This window comes from Hoplias malabaricus, chromosome 4 (assembly GCF_029633855.1).
Source record: "Hoplias malabaricus isolate fHopMal1 chromosome 4, fHopMal1.hap1, whole genome shotgun sequence".
Classification (NCBI taxonomy): domain Eukaryota; kingdom Metazoa; phylum Chordata; class Actinopteri; order Characiformes; family Erythrinidae; genus Hoplias; species Hoplias malabaricus.
In genome coordinates, this window is record NC_089803.1 from 70,002,839 (window position 1) to 70,020,454 (window position 17,616).

Consider the following 17,616-nt stretch of genomic DNA (forward strand, 5'->3'; position numbering starts at 1 on the left):
AGCTCTGGTTCCAAGTGCTCCGGTTCTTAACTGCCAGTGTTTATTTCCGAACCCCTTGTTTCCATCCTCGCGGATGATGTATAGAGTCGAGCATTTCAAATGTAATCCTTTGTTCCTAAATCTGGCGATAGAGAAGGAGACAGAGACGACTGCTTGACTTCATTTCACCGAGTCACTTCACATCCATCCAAAGGCACTTCTGCGGGCCTTGCCGTCTGAGGAGTCCCAGCGAAGAAGAAGCAGGGATTAAATGAATGGAGTGACATCTAGCTGTGGCCCTGAAGTCCAAGTCCCAGGCTGAGGAAGCCTCGGTCGTTGCAGGAGACGAATTTAACATTTTAAAGATATTTCTACAACACATCCAGCACCTAATGTTTAATAAATCGGAATATAATTCACGTTTGCCAGTGCCTACCAATATGTTTCATGATGTTTTTCTGTTTCAGCAGGGTTTTCGGTGTTTGCCTCTGTAAATCATACAGACACAGATCCGCGGCTGGTGATTTTCCAGGTCCGTCAGCCGCCGCATTCCTGTCAAAGTAGGTGGTACTTGGCAGCGCTGCAAAATCCATTACACCGTGTAGGAGTTTGGCGATCCCGAAGGTGCTAGCTCCAACGCGAGGGATGTTCACAAGTCGTTTCTTTTGCGAGTTCAATTCAAATCTCGAGGCTGGGGTGTGAATTAAGTCTTGATCGTTTTAATTGCTGTAGGAAGTGCAGCTTGTACAATTAAGCACTTACTAAAACGTGAGGTTTTGACACTCGTTCAAATAAAGAGCAAGACGTTATAGAAAAAGCCTAACCTTAACCCTAATGACATATGAACAGGTTCCTACATCAGTGCATTCGTAGCATGAATAAACAAGTTTTAAAGCATTTTTGTGTGATGAATAACTGTAATTCAGTATTTAAATATTCTCCTGCTTTTTGATCAGACTGCTGTGTGGCATTAAACATGACATTTTACTCAACAAAATATTAAATATTAATCCACTTCATTCACAAAGACTGACATCAAAATCCCCATTCTGTAAATCGTCTAAAACAAAACTCCCACGTACTTTTGGATAAAAAAGTATCCCCAGGAATAGTGCTGCGCCACAGTGGTGCAGACGGTAGTTGTCGCGTGTAGTGTGGTGTGTTCTCTCTGTGTCTGCGTGGGTTTCCTCCGGGTGACTGTCTGTGAGGAGTGTGGTGTGTTCTCCCTGTGTCTGCGTGGGTTTCCTCCGGGTGACTGTCTGTGAGGAGTGTGGTGTGTTCTCCCTGTGTCTGCGTGGGTTTCCTCCGGGTGACTGTCTGTGAGGAGTGTGGTGTGTTCTCCCTGTGTCTGCATGGGTTTCCTCTGGGTGACTGTCTGTGAGGAGTGTGGTGTGTTCTCCCTGTGTCTGCGTGGGTTTCCTCCGGGTGCTCCGGTTTCCTCCCACAGTCCAAAAACACACGTTGGTAGGTGGATTGGCGACTCAAAAAGTGTCCGTAGGTGTGAGTGTGTGAGTGAATGTGTGAGTGTGTGTTTTGCCCTGTGAAGGACTAGCGCCACCTCCAGGGTGTATTCCTGCCTTGCGCCCAATGATTCCAGGTAGGCTCTGGACCCACCCACCCTGAACTGGATAAGGGTTACAGATAATGAATGAATGAATGAATTATCCCCAAGAACAGAACAAATCATTGGAAACTTTTCTCACTCTGCATTTTTAAACTACTACTTTTTATTTTTTCCTCATGAAATGAGAATTCTGATTACTATTTAAAATACACTATTAAAATCACTATTTAAAAGCCCATTTGTGGAAAAGTTGGGAGATTTTTTTTTAACAACCACATAAAAATTCCAATGCTGTCACTGACCCAACTGGGCTGACGCCTGCAACACATGCCAAAAAAATAGAGACTAAGGCATAAGAAAAAATTATTTTTCAACTTTTAAACAAACTATTTTCAAATGTTCCCCTGTAAAGTGGATAAAACGGTAACTGGTGAACTCATCACAGCAGGGTATAAAAGGAGCATCCACCAAAAGGCTCAGTCTTTGCAAGTACAGCTGGAGCTGTCTCACTACTTTGAGCCAAATTTCATGAGAGAACTGTCAGTCTCAGGCCTTGGAGGTCAAGGACGGACATCACTAGTGAACGAGTATGACCTTCGAGCCCTCAGACAACACTGCATGAGAAACTCTGATGCTACTTTGATTAACAGAGCCACTTGGACAAGTGAATGCTTGTCAAAAGTGGTATCACTAAATACAACCTGAAACCCTGTTACAAGGAGAAAACCAAACAACTGTCTGCAGAAACACTACGCAGAGTTCTCTGTCGCCCGCGCTCCCCTCGGATGGTCCATACGACAGTGGAATCATGTGCTGTTGTCGTTTGAGCTTAATTTAAGGACAAACAGTTGCTGAGTTCTCTTCATGAAAAGTGTGTGGAGGAACCACTGCTGCCATCAAGGTCATGTCTTTTCCCGGGAAGTACATGGTTATTTCAGCAGCACAATTCCAGTCCTCATTCTGCATGTGTTACCACAGTGTGGATTCATAGACTTGGAGTGCTTGACTCCAAGCACTTGCTTGCGGTCCACACCTGACTCCTATTGTCATCAGGAAGAGGAGTATCACACAGAGGCGACAGCAGGCTGTTGAGAAAATGAAGTGTTTTATGGAACGGGCAAAAATTCTTCTTTCAAAACTGCAGCAGTTTGTCTCCTCACTTCCCAAAGGCTTAAACAGGGTAAAAAAATTAAAAGTGATGTAGCACATTGGGAAACATGCACCTGTCGCAATGCTGTTTTTTTTTTTTTTTTTTTTAAATATGGTTATATTTACAAAACACAATGGGGTTTTCAATGTCACTATTGGAACTCTTTGTGCTTTAGATGCACAGATTCCTGTTTATTGCATCCTCTTCTGAGTAGGTTGGAGGCTGTGTGAAATAGCACGTGAGCTGGTATGAAGCAGCAGGGTTGGATCCTCACACTCATCCAGCATGCACTCACAGCATGCGGAGTGTCCCTGCAGGCACAAAATGCGCATCATTATCAAGAGTTCTGAGGAGAGAAGATACTCGGCAAAACCAGCCCACGCTGTGATTCCGAGAGGTCATAAACTGAGCTGCGCAGCATGGGCTGCGGTGCGTTTAGAAGATCAGACAATTAGCCATCCTCTATGCCAGGCCTGTAGAACAGCTTCTAGACCGGGCAAAACATACAAAACGTGACATCACAACAACACAAAGGCATTCTCGGGGTACACGCGATCTCTCAATCCAACATAATCCTGTACCAAAAACTACCGAGCAAGTCCGAAGATGACTTTTTAGACGCTGGTTGTGATGATGGCCTACCGTTGTTGATTTTCTAGGCAGCTTTTGACAAGCTCTCTGCAGCTGAGAGGCCTGGCCCTTGCATTGGAAGCTGTTTTACAAGCACGTGATCTAGAAGGAGTGTAAAGAGAGATGTTTCTTCCCTCGCCAACGTGTTTTTTGGTCTGTAATGAACTGCATTTTGTTTCGGACCTGGTTCTGAGTTCCCCTACCGAGCATCTGTCTTTACAGTTAATGTCTCATGTCCAAACCCTTGAAACAACTTTGACTAACACTGCTTCAGAATGCAATGCTACTGACACATCCTTGGCATTTAGTGTAGCACTAGGGGCAGTAACCACACAACACACAGAGAGCAGCTGGCATCCATCCCAGGGCCTGGAGAGCATCACTCAAGAGCACCGAAGCCATGGATGTCGAGGGAGGACACATAGCTCTACCCCCAGTTGAGGGAATCGAACCAACAACCTTTCAGTCCCAAGCCTGCTTCTCTAATCTTTGGGCCACGGCGTCCCCCACGGTGGAAAAGTACTACATAGTGGAACGGGGTAGTTGACAGTGAGGGAAAATATTACACAGCTGCACCACTTTAGATCCCCTCAAGCATCATCCATCCCTGGCAGACATTGATCTCGTTGGTGAGGTGCGGGGAGAGGTTGGATGCCTGAATGTGTGATTGAGCTGGAGAGTGAGGGAGTGCTAGTGTGAGTAAATGAAAGAGTGAGGGCCGGGAGAAGTGTGAAAGTGGTGCAGTCTAGTGCATGCCACTCACTTGCCCAGGTTGTCCCACCACACTAGCCCCCCCCATTGGTTGTGGCACAGGGCCTGTCACCTGTTGAGGCTGGGAAGCGTGCCACGAAGACACAGGGGGTGGCTGTCTGGTAGTGGGAGTCACACACACACACACACACACACACGTACGTACAGGCACAATGGCCAACGATTGCAGAGGGGCGATAAAATAGACGGCACACTCGATGGAAGATGCACAAACATACAGAAAAGGTTTCAAGAAAATAATAAGTTATGAGATTAAGCCATTACACAACAGTCAAACCAAAGCAAAACCCACAAGACACAAAGGCAAGAGAGTATCATAAGAGAACAGGAGGAAAATACAAATCACCACAATCACTGCATTGGTGAGACATTGCTCTCACATACAAATGTCAGGCAATGTTTTATTGAGGTCTGGACATATGTAAGAAAACTTCCCAGAGGATGTTGTCCACTAACCCCCTTCCACTCAAAAATATCAAGCTACTTGCTGATTTATGGTTAAATTAGGCATGTGTCAGAGGACCGTTCCTGTACATTCCCTTAGAAAGCTGCGTGCAATCGTGTACCTCTCCAGCTCATTGATCTTGCGGTCCTTGTCATTCTTCTCGTTCTCCATCTCCCGGAGGATCTCCAGCAGTCGATCCACTTCAGCCTGGGCCTTCCCAGCATCCTCTCTGTGGCGTGCCACCTCCTGCTCGAGTGTCTTGATGCGCTCGGACAGCTCTGTGTTCGCCTGAGCCTCTATAGCCGCTGTCTGAGCCTAAACATAAAATAACAGGGTTCAGAGATCAACAACACGGGCACCGTCACGTCATAACAGCCTCCGCTTTATAACCCGAGCACAGGAAAGGAAGGGGTTAATAATGCAGTGCCAGTCAAATGTTTGGACACTTACTCATTCAATGGTTTTTCAATGTTGTAAATGAATGTGGAAGACACTATGAAGAAACACCAGACTATGTTTTACACTTTAGACTCTTCACAGTAGCCCCCTGTTGCTTTGACGACAGCTTCACACACTCTCTCCGTTCTCTCAGTCGGCTTCATGAGGTCGTCACCTGGAACGGTTTTCAGTGAACAGCCGTGGCCTCGTCGAGAGTTAATCTGTAGAACCGCTCCCTTCTGAATGTGTCTGAGACTGTAACTGGGGTTGTACAGAGGTAGGGTCTGGTACACAGCTCTATACAGTGACTAGCTCTACTCCACCAATCACTGATGAGGAGATGTGTCCAAACCTTTGACTGGCAGTGTTTATATTCTTCAAAGCTGAGCACAGGGCGTCTGGGGTCCCTCCGTGTCTTAGTTTTCTAATAAGCACTGACTCTAATTAATCAGTATCTGTATGATTTATCTATAATCAATATGAGGTATTTAGTTCTGTTTGAATGAACCGTATATGATTTTTATTTGTACGTTATTGGGAAGGTTTACTATTTTCGTAGCCAAACAACATCAGGCAACCAGCTGAAAATTAGCTTTCCGTAACTTGGGTAGATTCAATTAATCAATCAATCAATTAATCAATCTGCAAAAAAGAAATGTTAAAGGCTAAGCACCACTTAATGGAGCTCCATGAATATTCCACATTATTGTAGTTACTGACAGATATAAGTATGAATTAAAATGAAAATAGCTGCTTAATTTACTTTAAAACTGACAATTGTATTAAATTGACGGAAAAACCCGAGCTCTCTACGGAAATTCTCGAACGCGACCGTGACGTCACTGGTGGACAACAGCTGAACAACGCCGTGGTAAAACACCGTTATGACTGACTGTTATGACAGTATCTAGCTAAATAACCAACATTATTCATGACAATAGCCTAGCAATAAGCTACACTCAAATGTAGAGGCACCGTTATTCTTGTAAATGTGATCGAAGTCGAACTCGAATTCATCCGACACTATAAACCTCCGTAATGCAGCTACGTAGCCGAGTATAATCTGAGCCACCGAGTTTAGCGAGTCAAGCTAACGTTAACTAACACCAACTAAAACAGGCGAAGTGAGTGTCCTTACCCTGTTTACCTCCATGTTACAGAGGCTCTTGAACACCTTTCGTTGGTGTCCTTACATGCCCATATTGTTGGAAAAGCGCCAGTGAAATGAGCTACAGATAACGGAGTGAGCGGAGGGTCCTTTCCAAAGTGCCCGTTTAAAGTGGACAAATTTAGTCCATTTTCTGGATATTTTGGGATCTTTGGGCCATTTGTTCACAGATGTCCCACTGTACATTGAATGATTGCAGCCAAAAACAACACACCTTTTCCTCATTTTGCATTAAATTAAGTGCAGCTTCTAGAGTTGTTGTCCACCATCTACGTCACAGGCAAGACGCCTATTAGAGTTTCCCAACACCGCTGGGGGGGGGGGACCAACGGTCTTTTAAACCTTATTCCTTCAATTAGTAAGAAATAACATGTTTTCTGACTCTCAATAAACACAAGTTAGGAACTCAAACTCCACTGTATTTATTTGTTTGACACTTTCATAGAGCTGCTGCTTAGCCTTTGAGGCTGCAGTCTGACCAAACCCAGACATGTTAAGACACTGTGACCCGAGGCCGTGATTAGTACTACGCTACATCAAACCTAGTTCCAAACCACAAATATTTAATGAGACACTGACAGATGTGTCCAGCTAAATGTGACTCTAAAAGTTAATAAAAGGTAAAAGCTATTAATCTTCCTGCACGTCATTTGACCTCCTACGCTTTGTCTCTAAAAGAGCAAGTGTGTGAAGACTCCGAAAGACTCCAAACCTGATGAATGCACAAAACGATTTAACTTCTTTAAATTTGTGCCAGTGGAAAGTGTAAAACGAAACTGGGGCTTTGTGATTATTGGCACGTTTCTGTGTTGTTTACTATGAGCTATAGCTGCGCTGTCTGTTACCTAGCGGCAGAGACGGTCTTGTCTCTGGTTTGTTAGACTTTAGCCGGCGCTGGCTTCCTTCCTTGGAGTCAATGGATAAGAAAGAGACCAAAATTCAAGACATAAGCTCTTCACTGTCCTCTGGTTCAGTCTGAAGTTGAGGGCAAGGAGAGGACGGACTATATACAGGGGACTAGACCATCTCAGGGCATCACACACTCACACCTGGGGACAGCATCACACACTCACCCAGTCACGCACCCTGTTACACACACACACACACACACACACACACCCTGTTACACACACACACACCCTGTTACACACACACAATCACAGACACCCCTATGGACAGTTTCACCCACTCACCTCACACACACACCCCCTGTTATATACACACACACACACCCCTATAGACAGTTTGACCCACTTACTTCACACACACACACACACACACACACACACCGTTGCACGCACACACACACACCCCTATAGACAGTTTCACCCACTCACTTCACACACACACACACACACCTACAGACAGTTTCACCTACTCAAAGAGTCACTCACCTCAAATACACACCTTGTTACACACACATACACACACACCCTTATGGACAGCTTCACTCACTCCCCACACATACACACACCCACCTTTAGACAGTTTCATGCACTCACACACACACACACACACACACACACACACACACACCTGGGGACAGCTTCACACACTCCCCCAGTCACTCACCCTGTTACACACACACGCAACAATTTCACTCACTCACCTCCTTCACACACACACAACCTGTTACACACAGACACCCCTATAGAACGTTTCACCCACTTACCTCACACACACACACCCTGTTACACACACACACACACACACACCTATAGACACACCCCCATGCAGACACTCACACACTACACCTACCAACACGTGTGTTTGAACTGTGGGAAACGGACACACAGACAGTTACCCAAGGTGGGAACTGAACCCAGGACCCCGGGTTTCTCAGAAACCTCAAAATTCAAACTCTCCTTACCTTTCACTAACACTCTCACTCAGCCAGACTCCGGAGGGCTAGTGAACAACAAGTGTCTGAGTGCGGCCTGGACAGTGTCAAAGATGGGGCATGTGTGTGTGTGTGTAGGTGCCAAACGCCCACTTGCACCTGCAGCCTCTGTGTCACCTCGCCCATTGCGTCACAACCGGCCGAGTGTATTTAGACAAATGGTGTGTGCCAGTGCCCAGTGGAAACACAATTACGTTGATGTCATCACATTAATTAAGAACTCCTTCAGCAATTACAGTCTGATACAAAAATAAAGCACTGTGTGGTGGAGTCTAATAAAAGCTGCAGTGTCCTTGCCCCATTAATATGGCTGCACTTACAAACCCAAACAGGGCACATGCCAAGCGCCGCACTAATACATTACACAGACTGTGTGGCTATCATCAAGACCATTTGGCTCCCGCACAACATGACAGTCCCCTAACAGCACACACAGACGAGACGTGGCATGCAGCTGATTCATGTGCCGTTGGGAGGTGAGGCAAGGCAAAGACACTCATGATTTTCGCTCTAATTTAAGGTCACTAGTTTCAAACATGGGCGGCACGGTGGTGCAAGAGGTAGGTGTCGCAGTCACACAGGTTGTGGGTTTGAGTCCCACTCCGGGTGACTGTCTGTGAGGAGTGTGGTGTGTTCTCCCTGTGTCTGCGTGGGTTTCCTCCGGGTGACTGTCTGTGAGGAGTGTGGTGTGTTCTCCCTGTGTCTGCGTGGGTTTCCTCCGTACTGAGCCAGACGCAGCAACGACAGAGGCTCTGTTCTCACTGTTAGAGGTCAGTGAAGCTGCCTGCTGACGTTCATCCACTTGGCCAATGTTTGAAGGTAGTAAAGATGTATACTTTGCTGCCTTACATTTCCCTTAATGTTGTGTGTCAGCAGTCGGCAGCTCTCGTCAGAAGAAAACAGCAACAATCACCAGTTAGATTTATCTTTATATATAATTTCTAAGCGGAAACACAGACAATTCCTTCCATTATACAGCGGTTATAATTATTCAGAGGAGTGAATGTTATCGTCTCAGTGTCCCTCTTCACCTCAACATCTTAAGGCATTGCTGCCTTTGAGGCATGTCTCTGAGATTCGGTCACAGGCACCTTCGTTCCAAAACGCTGCCTTCCGAGACAGCTTGAGCAGCAAGGCACCGAGGCTGCCGACTTCTGTTCTGGACACGGGCGAAAAGTGACTGACACAAGGCCCGGACTTTGCTGCTTGGCAGGGCACGGCTTGTACAGGCAGAGAATAGTGCACTGTCACTGAGCAGAGCACACTGCAACTCAAACAGCACTGCGCAGGAACGTCTGGGCTCCGGGTGGCCACAGCAGGCCTCGGCCTCTTCGGGCTGGCACGCTGTGAAAGGGGCCTGTTCTGTTTTATTGGGGGGATATTATTTGAAGGTGACGTTTAGGCCCCTCTAATTTGCTTTTTTAATGTCTCAGGCCTGAGGTTGAGGAGGTTTCCACGTAGACCGCCAAGAGCACGTCGTCTGCGGGGGAGGACTTTGACACAAGCCAGGGTGTGTGCGTGTGTGTAGCCAGGAACAGAAATGATATACCTGACACATGAAAATGTACTAACTACCTATAACTGCACAGCTATCATCAAGATGATTTGGCTGTGTGTCGACAGAGAGAGAGAGACAGGAAGGGCCATTAATTTTAGGCATGGCAAAACAAAATGGCGTCAAGAACAAGGCAAGGCACTAGTGTACTTGCACGCACACACACACATCACCAACAAACACACACCAGAAGCAAAGCACCATGGACAAGAAAGGAAAAAGTGATCACGTCCATCTGGCCTCGTCATTTCCCCTCGGGGGAAGCCCCAGCGGCATTTTAAGGGCCTTTCCATTATTTTATTAGCTCCAGCGAATTTGGTAGATGAAGCCTCAGAGGGCCAGGGGATCGCGTGAACACAAGGGTCGTCTTAAGCAGAAAAACCTGCCCAGAAATCATTGAGGCCTGACGTAATTCCTTATTCAAACCCCCAAAGCTGGTGAGTAGAAACTTATATAAGAAGGGATTCATTAGCATTTAAATGAACCACATTCAATTCAACTGAATCTTTACATATAAATATACACATGATTTAAAAGAGACATAAATGTTCGGTGCATGTGCACAATAATCTGGAGCCCACCAACCCACACACTGTGAAACAAGACCACCCCCAAGCCGTTCTTATTCTGCTTCAGAGTTGCCCCACCCCCTCGTCCCAGTCTGTCCAATCACAGCGCTGGACCCGCGTTTATGTGAGAGAGCAAAGACGAGATCTACACATCCACAGTGACTAAGGCTTTGAGAGGAGCTGGGCAGAGGAACACTGAGGACACGTGACCAGGTCACGCAGGGTAAAGTGTTGGGAGCCTGGTGTGCCTGTCTGCTTCTATTTATTGAGCAGCTCCGTGAGGTGTGGGTTCCAAGCGCCGGGCCCACACCCTGCTGCACGCCGTCCACTCACACGGGACCAGCCAGAGCCCCGGCCGCCACCACGTCTCGTCCAATCACAGCAGACACCCACGGCGCTGTCAGCGAGTTATCACTTACACGCTTTTTATACGAGACCCTGTGTGAACAGGCGATGCACACGGCCAACAACTTCATTGCTCTTGGAGCAGAGGATGGTGTCTGGGTTTTTACGGATGAAGCCATGAGAAAAGAACTGAGGGCAGATCAGAGAGAAAAGTGTTCACGATACAACACCGCACCGGCTGAATTTCCCACGGATTCATGTTTCTGCTAAAGCTGAGAAGTGAATTAACAGCGAAAACATACTCTCCTTTAGACATTTCAGGCTGAACCCTTACACAAGGGGAGTCTATTACTCTCAATTAGTCTCAGTTTGTGAGGAACACCTACCTGTAGCAGCAGTGACCAGCCATTTTATTAGAAACACCAACCACCAACCAGTGTTTAGACTTTTAAACACGTCCATGTCATACTTAACTCTCTCAAAAATAGATAACGGTGCAGTAGAAGTACATTATTGTTTGTATATATTAGTGGTTTTAAAGTGCAGTTGTGTTCCCTGAAGTTATATTACATTCCCTTCTTCACCTTTCATTATACGACTGTAAAATAAAAGAACAACAGAAATAAAAGAGAAAAAAGAAAAGTCCTCGAGGTGAAATGAAGCCTATGAAATCAACACTTTAAAGGCTAAGCAGCAGCTCTATGAAAGTGTCAAACAAATAAATACAGTGGAGTTTGAGTTCCTAACTTGTGTTTATTGAGAGTCAGAAAACATGTTATTTCTTACTAATTGAAGGAATAAGGTTTAAAAGACCGTTGGTCCCCGCCCCCCCCCCCCGCGGTGTTGGGAAACTCTAATAGGCGTCTTGCCTGTGACGTAGATGGTGGACAACACTCTAGTAGCTGCACTTAATTTAATGCAGAATGAGGAAAAGGTGTGTTGTTTTTGGCTGCAAGCATTCAATGTACAGTGGGACATCTGTGAACAAATGGCCCAAAGATCCCAAAATATCCAGAAAATGGACTAAATTTGTCCACTTTAAACGGACACTTTGGAAAGGACCGTCCGCTCACTCCGTTATCTGTAGCTCATTTCACTGGCACTTTTCCAACAATATGGGCATGTAAGGACACCAACGAAAGGTGTTCAAGAGCCTCTGTAACATGGAGGTAAACAGGGTAAGGACACTCACTTCGCCTGTTTTAGTTGGTGTTAGTTAACGTTAGCTTGACTCGCTAAACTCGGTGCTCAGATTATACTCGGCTACGTAGCTGCATTACGGAGGTTTATAGTGTCGGATGAATTCCAGTTCGACTTCGATCACATTTACAAGAATAACGGTACCTCTACATTTGAGTTTAGCTTATTGCTAGGCTATTGTCATGAATAATGTTGGTTATTTAGCTAGATACTGTCATAACAGTCAGTCATAACGGTGTTTTACCGCGGCGTTGTTCAGCTGTTGTCCACCAGTGACGTCGCGTTCGAGAATTTCCTTAGAGAGCTCGGGTTTTTCCGTCAATTTAATAAAATTGTCAGTTTTAAAGCAAAGTAAGCTGCTATTTTCATTTTAATTCATACTTATATCTGTCAGTAACTACAATAATGTGAAATATTCATGGAGGTCCATTAAGTGGTGCTTAGCCTTTAAAATTTACAATTATTATAGAATAAAGCCCATATGTTCCCTAACTGAACGTACTGAATATGTGACCGTGTGGAAGATGAATCCTGAGTGAATAAGTCGTCAGAGCTGTGGCTGTGAATTTCCAAACACTGTCTCAAACACGGATGCAGACATCCAGGGTTTCTGACATCACACACACAAGAAGCAAATACGGTCAACTTGCAGGTGGAGTTCACAAGCTGCAAATGAGTGGTGGAGGTGTGGGTGGAGATAGAGGCGGAGACTAATTGACTATTCATAGATAGGTGAAGAGTTACATCTAAGACACTTTTAAGGCATTGGGAGGTTTTAATTCCTGGGAATAACTTCTACTTCGTCTGTAACACTGAACAAGGAAGAGGTTTTAAAGACTTAATTGATGACAGAAGGTCTCTGCAGGTGAAATTTACCTGTTTACAATCACTGACTCCTTATAACTGGATGCCCACAATATACTTAAGCAATAATACCCTCAAAGCTGGTGCTACAAGGTGAGATGTTGGCACAGGTGCACTGCAGTAGAGGATCAGTTCACTGGTGCTAATATCTCAAGTTACAGTACGAACCTCGAGTGTATTATTGTGGTTTATAGTTAGGTTTTGAGATAAAGAAAAGAGAAGAAAATGACTGAAAAACATCACCATTGACCTACTGCTGGAATCATCATCTTCCCACAGAACCACTATCGGATGGATATTAATGGCAGGTGTTTAATTAAACGGCCAATGAACGTAGACGCAGAGCAGTGGCCAGAAACCATCCAAAGCAGACGTGAGTAAAGCAGCAAAAACAGATGCACAGTTGAAAGGCCACATCACAGCACACTGCTCAAAAATGAAACACAAGTTCAAGATCAGATCACTCTGAGCCTTTAAAACAAGGACGGCGCTCATGCGTGAAGGCCTCAAACACCCTCTCCCCATCTCTCTCTGCACTCACACACAGAACGAACTTCACATAAGCCGTGAGCACATGCAAGAAAAGCCCACAAGCCACGCGCATTCGTCGATCCCTTCGCAGCCACACGCGCAGAGCTAAGGAAGGTGCACTTACAAGACTGGAGAGATGACCTGACATGTGCTCAGGGTGCTTTAGGGAAAACAAAGAAGGTGGGGAAGAGTTGGGAGGGGGGAGGAGGAGGAGGAGGAGTCCAGAACGTGACGATCAAAAAAGTAAGTTAACATTATTTAGGTGTGAGAACGGAAAAGAGGACAGAGAGAGCAGACAGCGTGAAAACGAGATGAGGTGTGAGAAGGGAAACCAAAACAGAGACTGAACTGAGATGATAATGTCATTTGAAAGAGCACACACTGACATCACAGTGTCTCAACTGTGGACCTCTAATGGAGTGATGGGAATGGATGTGCAGCGTGGGTGACAGTGAACTGCTAGAAAAGGGGACACAGTGTAGTAGAAACACAGCAGGACAACTGTCAACACCTGCCTGCTCCCTCCTCATCAGCAGAGAGGGGTTGGTAATTAGCCGCTCGGGTGAGCTAATCGGCTCAGATGTCTGATCCCTCACTCACCTTCTTGAGCTGGTTCTCCAGTTTGATGCATTCCTCTTTCTTCTGCTCAAGAGCAATCTCCAGAGTCTTGAGCTTGGAGTCCTTCTTCAACCCAGAGGAGGCCAGGGAGGAGGCATGCTCCTTTATATCCAGGAGAGAGGTCTGCGAGAGAGAGCAGAGAGAAAGGAAGGGAACAAGGGAAGAGAGATAAGTCACAAATCGTTAAGCTCTTTAGATTTTCTAAGAGATAATAAGTTAGTAAACTAACGTATCATCTACAAAGTGCAAAATTAAATGAGGAAATTAAATAAATCGGGAGGGAGGAAGAGAGAGAGAGAGAGAGAGAGAGAGAAGAGAGGAGTGAGTGAGAGAGAGAGACATCGAGAGAGAAAAGAGGGAGAGAGAGAGAGAGAAGGGAGGGAGGGGGAGAGAGAGAGAGAGAAAAAGAGAAGAGAGAGGAGGGAGTGAGAGAGAAGAGAGAGAGTGAGAGAAGAGAGAGAGAGAGAGAGAGAGGGAGAGGAGGGAGGGTGAGTGAGTGAGAAAAAGAGAGAGGGAGAGAGAGAGAGCGAGAGCATTAGACAAAGAGAGAGAGAGAGGGGAGGTAGAGAGTGAGACAGAGGGAGAGAGAGAGAGAGAGAGTGAGAGAGAAGAGAGGGAGAGAGAAAGAGAGATTTGTTTACATTTATTTTAGTGTAATATTTCTATTTATTTATAAAGTTTAACATGGAAAGAAAAAGAAAACATTCAATATCAATTGAAGCATAACTTTTTTTTTTTTTTTTTTAAGAATACTCCTCACCAATCATTTGTTGTCAATTTTTCCAATCCATTACAAGGACCTCCCAGGTACACACTACGTAGTCTCAAATTGCCAGACTACGTACTGCAGAAAAAAGAAGAATCTGACCAATCACAAGTCTGCTATTTTGGCATGACGTGCAGGAGGAGGCAGACGGCTAATCAGAACACAACCGGCAGAATCCTAATAGCGAGGCCAACTCAATGCACTGAAAGCCTCAGACTCTCCGTCGGCTTCTGGGAATCTGTGCCTGAGACTTTACACGATGCCCCTAAGCTGGAAGGGCGAGAAACACCGTCTCTCTATTGGCCTCAATTGAAATTGCCGCTTGGCAGCTCAACACGCTTGGAGGAGAACGCTAACTGACCAGATTTCCACGTCATTCAATAGACACCCACACATTGGCTGGCACCGTGCTCGTGTGATGCGGAGAGGAGGCAATCCAACACACCCAGGACTAAAGAGAGTTCTGTGCTGACTTCGACGATCCCCCGATGATCATTCCAAGGCAATCAGCAAATAAACATCCCCTTAATCAGACCAGTAGCTTCCTAACATCTGAATAAATATTTAATTCACAAAGGAAATCATTTCGATTTTTTAATATAATAGTTTATAAAAAACTATAATATTACAATCAGCACCTGTTCCTTTAAATGATAATGAGCCGCTCGCAGTTCACACCGACCCCGAGCGCACAGCAGTGAGGAGCGAGGACTTTTTAGCCGTTTTCGCTCAGTTCTCTTTCTTCTCCGTTCTCGTTTTCTCTGTTTTTACTCAGTGTGTTGAGTCTGTTTTGCTGCATTTAACCTAGTTTTTGCGCTCTCACATAGAAGCGGGTCCAGCGCTGTGATTGGACAGACTCAGACGAGGGGGCGGGGCCATTCTAAAGTGTCTGCACCTGACGTGGCGTTGTTTCTTTTTCACTGTGTCCTTAGTGTGTTTTTATGGTGTTCCCACATAAGGAATGAACTTCAAACTCTCAACACTGGAGCATTTTTTAAATAACGTTCGTACGGGACGTCATACGGTGTCATGTTTAACTTGAAGAGCTTGAAGTGAGTGTGTTTTTAATGACACAGGTCTGCAGTTTGCACAAATCTAACAGCGGAGATATGAGCTTCCATTTACTTGAATAGCTCAGCTCCAGCACAACTCTGAGCACCAAACATGTCTCGGCTGATTGACCATGTTTGGAGAAAGGGGAAATTGTGCTAATTTGAGTTTTCAGCAAAGCGCTACTTGAATATTCAAGACAAAGAGCACTGACCGACTCCCAACGCGGAGGAGCACGGGGCCAGGGATGTAAATCAAACCCAGCAGATCAGCTGAAAGGCCGTGCTAACGTCATGGCTGCAATCCCTCATCACAACGAAACAAAGTAAGCTCAAACATGTGTAAACACGCAGCCTGAAACCTCCGACAGCTGCCTCTCTGTCACACCACATACACTGTGACCTACAGGCCCCTGGCACAAAAAGCAGTGGAGAATATAACGGGCAGCTATTGGATAAAGTGGACATGACACACTCTGCTGGACCCTATTAAATGGAAGTGTGTAACAACCTCGGTGTAAATCACACTACTATAAATCCAGCCCTGAGCCCAGGAGGTCAGTTCTGCCCATACGCTGTGCATGGGTTCTCCAGTGTTTCAGATTCAGGGCAAAAGCTACAGTCTCCCATCCGTGAAGCCTTTCCTGCCGTTTCTGTTTTCAGTCGGAGAGCCCCGCAATTTCACACTCCACTGCTGCCCATGTACCAAAATACATGCTTAATGTTCGGACGGCGAAGTGCATTCCCGAAGCCCTGCGCTGGTAAAGAAAGAGGAGCAAGGAACCTGTGTGTGTGAGTGAGAGCGGTGCTGAGAAAATTCAGAGGAGGGGTCAGTATTCACACTTACACACTACACGTGACCAAACTGATAACATACAGCTCTGAGACTGCTACTAAAACAAGCCATTGGAAAATCAAGACCTCCCACAGAGAGAGAGAGAGAGACAGAGAGGAAAAGGAAGAGGAGGGAGTGAGGGAGAAAGAGAGAGAGAGAAAGAAGGGAGTGAGGGAGAGAGAGAGAGAAGAGGGAGTGAGGGAGAGAGAGAGAGAAAGAGGGAGCATGAGAGACAGAGAGAGAAGGGAGAGAGAGAAAGAGAGAGAGAGAGAAAAGAGTGGAGGGAGGGAGAGAGAGAGGGAGAGGAGAGGAGAGAGAGAGAAAATAACTAAATGATCAGGTAATGTCACAATTAATCAGTAAGTAATGATACGAAACACAAACTAGCATTAACTAATATTTGATTAATATATACACTGTTATACACGCAGCCCTATGGTGAATAGCTCTGCGACTCAGGGAGGAGGTGTGGCCATGGTAGCCTTGTGATTGGTCAGGGTAATAGTGACATAAGCATTACCCACTTTTAGGACTGCCCATTCTGCATTGGATGCACATGGTCTTACTGGTGCAATGTGGAGTTAATGAAGAAGGCCACCAGGCTGCTCCAATTTAGCCATGAAGCCTCCCACACTACAATGAGAGGTGTTTCACTTTCATTGTCCAACCCCTGTATGTTTAGAGAACACCTTTTACACTGTGTGTACCTTTAGTGATCAATAACGTCCCAGTTTTCCGAGAGCGCATAACACACTGACTACAGTCAAAACGGGAGACACTTGGGTTACGAAGGTCTGAGGAAGAGGAGGATGGAGTACGAGAGAATAAAGAGTGTGTGTAGCTGCAGGATAAAGACGGAGGGTGTTGATGGAAGGAGACAGGGAGGAAGATGGAGAGGGGAAGTGGTTTTGGGATGTTGCTGCTGCCTCTCTCGATGCAGACAGCGGAGAGGAATGCGGAGATCACAGAGCACAAGAATAACAGGAATAATAAACCACCCAGAGGAGAATAGATCGGCTAAGCATAGGATTCCTTTGTGTCACTGACCATGTGCGTGAGCACACACACACACACACACACACCCTTTAGAACCTGTCTTTCTTTTTAGGGCAAGGCAGAAGGGGTAGTTGGGTAAAGACAGGTTGATGAGGAGAGAGAAATAGAGAGACAGAGAGAGAGAGAGAGACAGGAGGGAGTGAGAGAGAGAAAGAGAGAGAGCATGAGAGAGAGAAAGAGAGA

General features: G+C 45.8%; 1 protein-coding gene across 2 annotated transcripts in view; it reads right to left on the reverse strand.

The window, feature by feature from the left end:
* The window catches only part of erc1b (ELKS/RAB6-interacting/CAST family member 1b), a 307,858-nt gene that overhangs the window by 193,608 nt on the left and 96,634 nt on the right, over positions 1-17,616 (reverse strand). For both annotated transcript variants that reach the window (XM_066667109.1, XM_066667110.1), the window contains 2 exons: positions 13,710-13,850; positions 4,661-4,854 (listed from right to left, as the gene is read on the reverse strand). In XM_066667109.1, the coding sequence (XP_066523206.1) occupies positions 4,661-4,854; positions 13,710-13,850 (335 nt within the window). The remainder of the gene's footprint in view (positions 1-4,660; positions 4,855-13,709; positions 13,851-17,616) is intronic.